Source organism: Octopus bimaculoides, chromosome 2 (assembly GCF_001194135.2).
Source record: "Octopus bimaculoides isolate UCB-OBI-ISO-001 chromosome 2, ASM119413v2, whole genome shotgun sequence".
Lineage (NCBI taxonomy): Eukaryota > Metazoa > Mollusca > Cephalopoda > Octopoda > Octopodidae > Octopus > Octopus bimaculoides.
This window is the reverse complement of record NC_068982.1, coordinates 37,901,031-37,912,879: the sequence shown is the minus strand read 5'-3', so window position 1 is coordinate 37,912,879 and position 11,849 is coordinate 37,901,031. Positions and strand designations below refer to the sequence as shown.

General features: G+C 32.1%; 1 protein-coding gene across 12 annotated transcripts in view; it reads right to left on the bottom strand.

Moving 5' to 3' along the window:
• LOC106873463 (voltage-dependent L-type calcium channel subunit beta-1) overlaps positions 1–11,849 on the bottom strand; it is a 303,996-nt gene that overhangs the window by 61,677 nt on the left and 230,470 nt on the right. For 11 of the 12 annotated variants that reach the window (XM_014920835.2, XM_014920837.2, XM_052976435.1 and 8 more), the window contains one exon: positions 5,506–5,622. In XM_014920835.2, coding sequence (XP_014776321.1) covers positions 5,506–5,622 — 117 coding nt within the window. Of the gene's footprint in view, positions 1–5,505; positions 5,623–9,375; positions 9,520–11,849 lie in introns of those variants that run through there. The other variant, XM_014920838.2, reaches the window with a different exon arrangement.

Sequence of the window (11,849 nt, the reverse complement as noted above, 5' to 3'; positions counted from 1 at the left end):
TATATATATATATATATATATACACACATATATATATATATATATATATATGTATTTGTCTCTTTCTCAAGTATATGTAGCAAAATTGATGATGATTAGTCATTTATTATGATGCCTTATTTATTATGTACAACCTGATTGACTTTATGAGTGACAAGCTAGCACATGACCTACTCCACCAGATATTTCAAGTATTGCAACAACAATCACTGATGGTCTAGCTTCCTTTCCTGCCTTCATATCCTTAACCACCCTTGCAGTAACACTGCAGTCAATTTCTATGTTTAGTCCCTCTTTTTCATTGACTCAGAGTAGCCTCTCTCTCTCTCTCTCTCTCTCTCTCTCTCTCTCTCTCTCTCTCTCTCTCTCTCTCTCTCCCCTATGCATTCTCCTTATTCAACAGCTTATAATTCTATACCCCTGTCTTTTCAGTGCTAGTAGGAGCAAGCGTGCTGTTATCATTCTGCATACATTTCTCTCTATGACAACTTGATTCTCTCTGGTACACACCCTTACAATCTGAAACACTTCACACCACTGATCCTCATGTTGCATACTGCCCAGTATGTTCTAAGTTCAAATCCTTCTGGTGTTGATAAAATAAAGTACTAGTTAAGTACTGAGGTCGATTTAATTGACTAGTCCTTCTCATCAAATTTCTGGCCTTGTGCTTATGTTAGAAATGATTATCATTGTTACTGTTGTTATTGAACCAATAATGTCCAAAGACTAAAAATAAAAAAATCTTGAGTTTTTATTGGAATAAGATCCAACCCAGCCCCACCAAAAAAGAAAGGAATTAAAAGATGATTTCAGAAGCAACACTTTCTAATCTAAGGTCCTATACTTAATTGAATATTCTACACATACAATTAGATTCACAACAAAGATAAAACGGCTCAACATACAACTTGCATATTTGAGAATTTCCTTAAAAAAAAAAATAAAAAAAAAAGTTACATATGTAAAAATCAGACATGCAATCCCAACTGCATTGCAGACATGAATAGTCAATAAAACTGACGCTCTGTTGGTTGTAACAACAAATATTCCAGTTGATCCAATCAATGCTCCTGAAATTAATGCGCATTGATCCGATCAATGCTCTTGAAATTAAAAGCTTGCTCCTAAAATTAATGTGCAAGTGGTTGAGCACTCTACAGACACAAGTACCCTTAATATAGTTCTCAAGGATGTCCAGCATGACACAGAATGTGAAAAGGCTAGCCCTTTGATATACTGGTACTACTCATTTTTACCCGCTGAGTGGACTGGAGCAATGTGAAATAAAATGTTTTGCTCAAGGACACAATGTGCTGCTGGGAATTGAAATCATGACCTGATGTTCATGAGCTCAATACCCTAACCACTAAGCCACACACCTTCACACAACAGTTAATGAATTAAAGGTCACCTGCTGAAAAGGTAAACCTTTACTCAAAAACACACTACAACCAATAATCCACCAACTTAGTGTATCACCTCTCACTCACTCACACACACATTCTTTTTTTTCTCTCTCTCACTCTCCTTTTCTCTCTCTCTCTATCTTTCCCTCTCTTTCTCTCTATATCTACTACAATTTGGGCTTTTCGGAAGCAGCACCTCATGCACCCACCTCTTCATTTTTAATCATCCCTAGTGTCTTTCTCACACCAACAAGTTCCATGTTAGCCCTATTTTCCAATCATTCCCCCTTAGAATTTCATCCTTGCTCATATTTTCCCAGTAGACATTAACCTACAGATGTTCATACTAAACATCAACCACATCAATGTCAACAGTATTCAAGAACCTACCATAGCTAAGGCACTGTACTCTACCTCAAGACAATAGAATAACAAAGCAAAGCAAAGCAACAACAACAACAACATAATAATAATAATAATAATAATAATAATAATAATAATAATAATGATAATATAGTGATGATGATGATGATGATGATGATGATGATGATGATGATGATGATGATTGCAAGAAAATAGAGTATGAAAACTGTCTATAATAATGAAAACTGCCTATAATAATTGGTGCATTGGAAACTGTAAGCAAAGGTATAGACAAATGGTTAAGAAGATTGGAATAGAATGCTCTGTCGAGCTCCTAGAGAAAGTTTGCCTCTTAGGGACAGGAAAGATTATCAGTGGGGTTTTAAGCACTTGAAAGACTATTGAAAGATTGTGGATACCCAAGGTTACAGATAGTAACCCACTAACCACATAAATCATACTAGGAATAAGATCAAACCTGAGTCAAATCAATATTAATAATAATAATAATAATAATAATAATAATAATAATAATAATAATAAATATACAAGTGCATCAGAAGTTACATAATTTACACTATCATAAACATGAAATATAAAAAGTTTTACACAGGCAGAACCATCTGTTTATTAAACATAAGCAATGCTAAGTATGTATACATGAAAGTCTTCGCTTTTAACTGATATGAAGATATTTACAAGAATACAGAAGTTATAGTTTCTCTCATAGTGATTGGTAGGTATTTAAACCAGAAATCAACAATTTATGAAGAGCTTCTTGGATGCCAGAAGTTCTTGGATGTCATCTAGTTTCACTGCCATATCAAATTAATTTCCTCGTTATATTGTATATGTCATAATGATCATGACATTGTTTATAGTCAGCATTATATTTCAGTTTTCCATTTCTTATTTAGGGAGTTTTAAAGAAAGAATATTCAAATACTCTTTTCAACTTATTCTTCATTATAATTTTTCACACATCTATCTGACAATGCTTCAACTAAATTACTATATCGTACTTTTAGTAACCCACATGCTCACACACATGCATACATATACGTACTTATATGTATGATCCTGTGTCCCATTTGGTCAGAGGATAATCATTGAAGATTTTCTCTTCAAATAACATATCTGCGATAAGTTAGCCTAACCATCCCATGTGTGTGTGTGTGTATGTGTGTGTGTGTATGTGTGTGTGTGTGTATGTGTGTGTGTGTGTTTCCCATCCCTAAGAGGCAAACTTTCTCTAGGAGCTACAGGACATTCTATTCCAATCTTCTAGGAACTGAACCAAAAGCTCTTCACACTTGCGACGTTATTGCTGCTCAGAATGAAAAACTGCCACCACTCTGGGTCACCTTACTTACAATTAGACCAACTCATTTAAGATTTATGTGACTTGGCCATGAAGTCAATGTTGTGCCAATGACACAATATAATTCACTGACCTGTCATCAGGCTGTCTGTTAAGTTTTCTCAATTCAATCAACCACAAAAAAATTAATTTCTCCATTTCCTTGCACTCATATCAGACTGAGATAATAACATAACCATAAGTTGAGGAGAAATATAATGACTCTCTATATTTCTAAGACTACATTTTCTAACAGATTTGCTCCCTACATAAGTTGGTAGACTTCCTTTGAGAAGAAATCTTCCATGGGGAACAGTATAATGATGCACTTAATAGAGTAACAACTTATAGATTTATAGTGCTTTATTGGTTTGGCATCAGTTTCGAAGAAATGTCAAGGTAGAATTCAGTAGCAGTCACCTATAATATTTCAAAGGAAACTAAGTTAGGGGGATTAGCAAGATTTAAATTATCTATAGCTCCTGTCTTTTCTGAAAGAATCCTTTTCTGCTTAAATACACTTAAAAAAAAGAAGAAAAGTTATGAACATCAGAACTTCTTATTTTCATTGCTTAAACATTAGTCCATTCAAAAGACTAACATTAGAAAGTGTGTGAAGAATAATATGTAATAAGAATAGAAGGGAATTTAATGACATTCTGCAATGACTAATAGATAAAAATTAAATGAACAAACTTGAGTTTGAAAGAAATGATAATTTGCATAGGCAGTTCTTTTTATCAATTGAAGGGTTCTAATATGAACTAATAGTAAAATTCACTTCTCTTGACCAAATTTTGCAATCCTAGTATATTCAATCATGTTTGCTTTATTTTTATGTCTATTTTATGTTATATTTTGAATGAAGATTGCTGTAATTACAGCAACTGGAGATTTTTTATGTTGTTTTCTTTATGGCTTAGCCAAAGGAAATGGGACCTTTTACAGAGTCCCCAAGACATGGAGGAGAAAGTTATCCCCCAAACACACACCTGATCTGAATCCTTGCAACACTCTGGAGTCTGCTGAAAGCATATATGGCTCAGATGGTGATGTTAATGGGATGACAAATTAAGCCTTTCTTATATATGCAAGATATTTGGAGATTTTTGTGGGTTTTTTTGTTTTCTTTTTTGGAGGAAGTTGGTTTTGTCAAGTGTAATGTAAGGTAAAAATGTGATATTCTCTACCATTCCTAGTTAAGTAGGATCTTAGTAAATCTGGAGATAATGTTAATCTATTTTTGTAGAACTAAGATTCAAATTTGCTGTTGTTTGGTACATTTCTTGCTGTTTAGCCCCAGGTTTTCCTAATTAAGTAAACTCACTTAATGAAATACATTTCAGCTGTGATTATCATGTCTTTTTGTATATCAGAGACTACATTGCCCTTGTTTCATTTCTTTTTTTTTTTTTTAAAGATGATAAAGATTATTTGTTAGAATATAACTTCTATTTGTAGCAGGCCAAGGGACTATGTTGAGTTTGCTCTATTGACTCATGTTGTGTGACAATGTCTGGAAGATGTTAAAGGAGATAAATTAAGAACTAGCAATGAAGCTTCTACATAACTACATGTGTTGCTCAATGTGGCTCTTATATATCCTGATCACTACAAAATGGAAAACAACTACAAATACAAAACTTGAGACAATATAACCAATAACAAAAAAGAAAAACTGAAAATTAATCATGCTATTATTAAATACTGTTTCTAGTTTAGGTACACGGCCAGCAATATTAAGGGGATGGGGTTAGTCAATTACAATCTCTATCCTCACTATGAGACAATGAGACTGATAATTAATTTCATGAAAAGCAATGCTGATCTCAATAAGATATGAATTCAGAAAGTAATACCATTGTCGATTATGATAAGTGGAGTCCAATATGAAGGAAACTTAATGGTAAAAACAGCTTGAAAAGAGCATGAAAATGCTTACTAAGATACCCAAACCTGAAATGTGAGGCAGCAATTAATGCTAGTGGTTAATCTTTGAAGTTACTCCATTGTTTTAATACAAAGAATAAGTCACATAAAGATCTGAAAATTTTAATTAAAATGAACAACACAACAATTTAGTCAATAGTTTCCTTTATTCTCTTATCTGATTGATATCAACTAGTAAAAGAGAATACTGCTGTGATCTAAATTCTTGGCTATAAAACTATGGTTAATCATAAGATATATCCATAATAAACTTTGCTGTTTGAAATTGGTAACACTCACCCTCATCATTTTTGGTTTTTTTATCCTAACCTAATCAGTATACAAGCTATATGGATCATCAACATAGGTTTTAAAGACTTCCCACACAACAAAATTCATTTTAAAAATTGAAATAATAAATAAATGACTGATATTTTTACTTACTCGAGCTTGTTCTAACTGAGTAAGTGCTTGGTGCTCCGTTTCTCTTCGTAAAGCTTCCCTTTCTTCATCCAGAGACAGGTCAGTTGATGGCTGGCTGCATGTTGACTCTGCCGATCCCTATAAAAGAAACAAAACATTAGGAAACAATTGAAATCATAGGTAGTGATAACACAAATACTGCAAAGTAGAATATACAAAAATAAAGATCTCACACCAGAGATCTAATACACAATAAATACAATTCATATTTTTTAGAATACAAGAAATTAGAAAAAAAAAAATAATTTTAATTTCTACAACATCAAGACAATTGGTTAGAATGTTGTAGTTTCCACTTCCAAAGAAAACACCTGTTACACACCTGAAATGTTGTTCCCTTAAATTTTTTTTTAATTTAAAGGCTTTCTCTAAAAAAAAAGTTACTAATGAAAAAATTCTCAAATTTTTCAAATATGTAAATTTGTAATTGAAAGATAGTATGCAGATACACAGAAAATATATTTAATGTAATACAAAGATATTAACATTAGTATTATTCCAATAGGTAGTAACCTTAAAATAATTCGTACAATGGCTTGTATACTCTGAGGATGTAGAATTAAAGATGTCCAGTTTCACAATAGAAGATATAACATAAATTTACTGAAGTGCTATCGAGCAGAGACAACAGTAGAATGAGCACTATTTTGATTTGGGATGAAATAAGAAAAATTTTCAAATGAGGGAGAGAGAGATAGATAGATCATGTAAGCTCACTTTTTTTTTTTACCAGTTTTCTTGTTGTGAATGGGAAATATCAAGATCTCAAGGAAACCAAGCCTGCATCTAATTTTGATCCATAGTTGAAATTACTACACTTTATATATGCTCTATGACATTATGTTTACTTGCAATTAATAGCTCAAAGAGGGATGAACTTTATTAATATTGATGTAAATGGCAATGAAGTCTTGATACACATGATAATGAATACTCATGACAATAAATATACATGACAATTAATAGACATTACTATGAAGTCATTAGTAGTATATCCCCCAATGACTTAATGAATTTGGGAGTATTTTCATTTTCCAATATTTCAGAGCTGTCTTTCATTTTAAAGTTCAGCATAACAAACAGGTTTATTTAACCAAACTGACCCATGTTTAGATGCTAGTTAACTTTATTACTGAGACTAATAAAATACTATACTTACTATCACAAGTATAATATGAATTTTATAACACATGTGCTGAATATTCATAGCACAAACTTACATGCTAACATCTTGGCGATTGCATCCTATATATGAAATGAGAAGTGGAGACATTGATATATTCTCTGTAAATATAATTCAAGTTGGCTTGTTTGAATTTTAAACAAATCAAACATTCTATGAGGATTATACATATTGTCAAAGATCAAGCATACTTACTTGACTGTATGTGGTAGCACCACTGTAAGTTTGACCAATATGCTTCAGAACATGCTTAATTAGAAGAAATGTTCTTATAACTGGATATCTCACTATTCTCTATTGCCAGCTCACAACTAACTGTACTTTAATATAATGTGGTTCACTAGGTTCTTAACAATAATGATTTTTCACATTGTTCCACATACATCCATTCAGAGATTTAATTCAAGTAGTCTTTACAAAGAGTGTACTACATAAAAAAAAAATATATTAGATAGGATCACTTTGATACTACAACAAAGAAAACAGTTATGTAAGCAATAACCATTTTTTTCTATTGGAAATCTACTAGAACTTGATCCAAGGTTGTCTGGATGTGGGAAAAATGTAATGGAATGATTCTAATAAAACATTTGAAATACCTCTAAACTGGCTTATCTGAGTTTGCAAATATATTATAAATGGTAGCACAAATAAAGAAGGATATTTTATGTCCTTAGTTTTCAGATGAATATAGTACATCTTTGGGTTTCTATGTAACATTCATATGGTCAAACTATGACAGTTTATACAGACCAATGTATATTGGTCATTAATGATGGGCTGAGGTATAATTTATTTTATTTTTTCCTGAGAATGTAGGAAAATATTTCCTTCAGATCCCTTTGAACTTAAAAATTTCAAATGTAGCAAAAATATTCACTGTATTTAGAAGGAAAACTGTAAACACTTATCAATAAACATTGTAAAAAAAAAAATATTTCAAAGATTGCTAGCTATAAGGATTTTGCTCTAAAGATCATCTATAACATATATTACTATGCAATAATGGTTCAAGTGATGCAAGAACATAGTAAACTCTCCAAGAGTTTTATGACTAGTTGAAGTCATTTTATTTCACTTATACATTCAATGATCCTGTAAATCTAAAAATGGAGAGTACTATGAAATGAAAGGCAAGCTATTGGTGAACCAAGTCAATTATCTAGATTAAATACAAAACCATATAAAATCCCTTATACTGATAATGCAGTAATCCATCTTTTCTGCTGTACCAGTATGACACATTGTATCTCATCAAAGAAAATTAATGTTAATAAAATATTGCTTCTTTTTTTTTCTAATATGTTCCACAAAGGTACAGATATGGCTGTATAATTTCAGGTTCAGTCCTACTGCACAGCATCTTGGGTAAGTGTCTATCACCATAGCCCCGGGCCGATTAATGCCCTGTAAGGGACAGAAATTGACTGTGTGAATGGCCATTGTATGTGTGTATGCACATGTGTGTGTATGTGTCTTTGTGTTTGTTTTAACCATTGCATGACAACTGGTCTTGGTTTGTTTATATCCTTGTAACTTAGCAATTCAGCAAAAGAGATTGATAGAGTAAGTACCCCATTTTTGGAAAAAAAGTAAGTACTGAAGTGAATTTATTCAACTGTGGCCATGCTAGGGCACCTTGTTTAAGGAGGTGCCCTGGCATGGCCACAGTCCAATGACTGAAAGAAGTTAAAAAACAAAAGATAAAGTATTTGTTTGCCTCATATAAATTCAGTTAACCAGAGATAATTTATCTTAGGGTTAGATGATCTGTATAACCTTTCTACCTCTCAAAGAAGTTTCCACTTGTAATAGTTGAGAAGCAATAATAAGGCTATCAATATAATGTATATTAAAAGCTCTCCACTTGGGAATATAATCAATAACTTGATATGTCATTAAATTTAGTGATATAAATAACATTAAAAATGACATTATAAGATATTCACTGTTTATATAGCTTAAACATTTAAATGTAATGAATTGTAAGATCCTGGTCTGATACATCCGTAATGTGATGAAACTATTTATGAGAAACTTTTAAAACATCCAATGTCAATCTTTCTGTTTAAAAGCTGTGGTAACTGTTGTAAAGTTTGTTTCAGTGAAATCCCTGGTTCTCCTTGGAACTCTTGTCAGGTACTGACAGATGCAAATCTTGCAACTACTGATATACAAAAATACCTTATGGTTAATTAATGCTCAGATATTACAAACTCTGAGTGAACCTTCATAAGTTAATAGAGTGTCTAATGTTGAAAGGCTTCAAATCTTGTAAGCCAGGGAGGAGACTGAAATAGTTTAGATATAAGTACAGAAGAGGTTATAGGAAAGCTAGTAAATAGTGCTGACCAAAATGACTTGGAAATCTTCAAAGGAATAATTACAATAATGATGTAAAAGCAGAAAGCTGTGCATGCTATGCCAACATGGAAACTAAATACAATGATAATGACGATAGTGATGAATGCTAGAGATGATTTTATAATGTCTATAATACTGGTAAATATTATACCAGCTATGAACTATTTGGGCTCTACAAGGCCATAGAAATACAAAGCTAATACTGTACTTGAAAGGGGATATCATCTGTTTAACTATGGTAGTGCATCATTTTGTTTACAGTGCACTTACAGTGTACAACATACCTCAACAGCTGGCTCGCTGCACATATTTGATATGAGACATGCAGACATTAGAGTCCTTCCTTCCTCCCCTATAATAGAAGGTAGTCGTTGCTCCATTTTCCATAGTGCACATTATGTAGCCGGATGTAACAGTTTGAATCTGAACAGCAGAAATATTCTTTAATTGATTTTATGAAACAAAGTGAGAAAACTCAAGATGTGCTATGTGTGAAATTTAAGACAAGAATGGCTAGTGCTTGCTTTCATAGGCTTAGAAAGGTTAAATAGAAGGAGATTCATCATTATTAACATGATGCAATGATGACAAAAAAAAAAAAATATTTGGGGAGAAAGAGTAAATAAATAGTAACTTCAGTCTTGTAGATCAATAAGCATAAAGTCAAGTGTCTGGACTTTAAGATGCCATATGTGTATATTATAGGTTTTTAGATACAACTAAATATAATACCCACCAAAATGCATAAATATTTAAGCAAACAAGATTTTAAAGTATACAATTGTGCTAAATAAGGGTATTTAGTACTGGAAAAGAGAAAGGTGTAGAAATTTGAAAACATCCTCATGATGACATCTTCATTCTGATGTTCATCATCATCATCATCATCATCATCATCATTGCTATGAACACCGTTTTTCCATGTTGGCATTGTAAAAAGAATAAAAACAGACTAAAAGACAGCTTAAAGGGGAATGCATTTTTGGACAGGGTGAAACTGAATGATAATGTCTATTAAGCTGAAGTGCTAAAAAAAGAAAATGATTTTAAAAAAGACATTTTCTGTAATTTAAATTCTTAATTAAAATGTTTTACTATCACTTACTATCAAAAACTTAACTGGTCATTGTGAAATAACTATTACCAAAAACAAACACTAAAATTTTTAAGTAAATGAGGGAGCTTTGACATGTTTCAACCCACTAGAAATAGCAGCCAAATTACCCTCAAATCACATCTTATCTCCTTAAAAAAGGAAAGGATACACTGAACAATGTAATCCATGGTCTACAAAAATAAAAATAAAAAGGCTGGCCACAGGTGGGATGGCTTTGATCAAAGGTTTGCTTGATTCAAGGATATTATTGTTGTTGTTCAGCTTCATATCGAACAACAATATACTTGACCCAGAGAGGGAGTTTCAAGTGGGCTTTTTTAACCTGCTAGAAATTACAACCAAATCTCCCACAAATTGCACCCAACTAATTTAAAAGGAAAAAAACACACTATGCTTCTATGTCTTTAAATAAGACAGGATGGTTATGCTTTTATGTGTGAAAATAACATGACTTGATCATAGATATACTCAACGAGGGTTGACTCGGTGTTAAATAACAATAGGAAGAGAGGAAAGCATTTTTGCAAGTGCAATGAAAGTGAATATTTTGAATATTTCTTTCAAAACCTATTGAAGTATGGAGAGCAAAAACCCTTTTAAATATCAGAATTCATATGCATGCATGTGTTAAATACAGTGAGTCTGGTGAAATACAGTTTGCTTTGCATGAAGGTTCAACAGAGGCCTTTGGGTGAAATAAAATGCATTTCATCTGATCATACATATTGGCAATCAGAATTAGTTCTTTTGAGTTCTTTACTCTAAGACACCTAACTTAGTTCCTGTAAACTGATAGCCCCAGGGGCACATATATAAAAAGTAATTAAGTAGTATAAGAATTACAGCACATGATAGAAATTTACACAGTTTGATATACAAGACAGGGAGGGTTTATTATTATATTTGAAATGATTAATCAGTTAATATAGATACCATAATTTTTTTACATCATTATCATCATTTTATTATATGTCCCTACAGTCAGTCCTTATATATATATACATATACACATAGATATACATTTAGTACATTCACCTGTTTTCTTACAAACGTATACACATCTATATCTTGTCCTTTCAGTCTATATGAGGTGTAGCATTCTTGCCTCACCAAAGAATATTAAATCACTACATGAAGTGAAGTATTTCCTGATAATAAAATCAGTTAGCTAAAACATACTAACACATACTAACATACTGCACATATACACTCCCTCCCCTACACAACAATATAATATATTATCATCATCATCCATTAATATACTGTTCACTTTTCCATGCTTGTATGGGTCAAGTGGAGTTCATCAAGGCAGATTTTCTACATCTGGAAGCTTTTTCTGTTGCCAACTCTCACCAGTTTCCAAACAAGGTAATATTTCCCCACGGCCAGATATGATTTCGCAGAATATTGGAAAAAAAAATAACACTGCTTACATGACTGCGACACTCATTTACAACTATCATGCGATATCAAGACAAGAAGACACAAATACACACACACCTCCACTTACATATATATAGACATATACATATATATACAAATGCACACATATATATCATAAATACTGGCACCCCCACACACACAAATAATACACATACATACATACGCATATATATATATATATATATATATATATATATA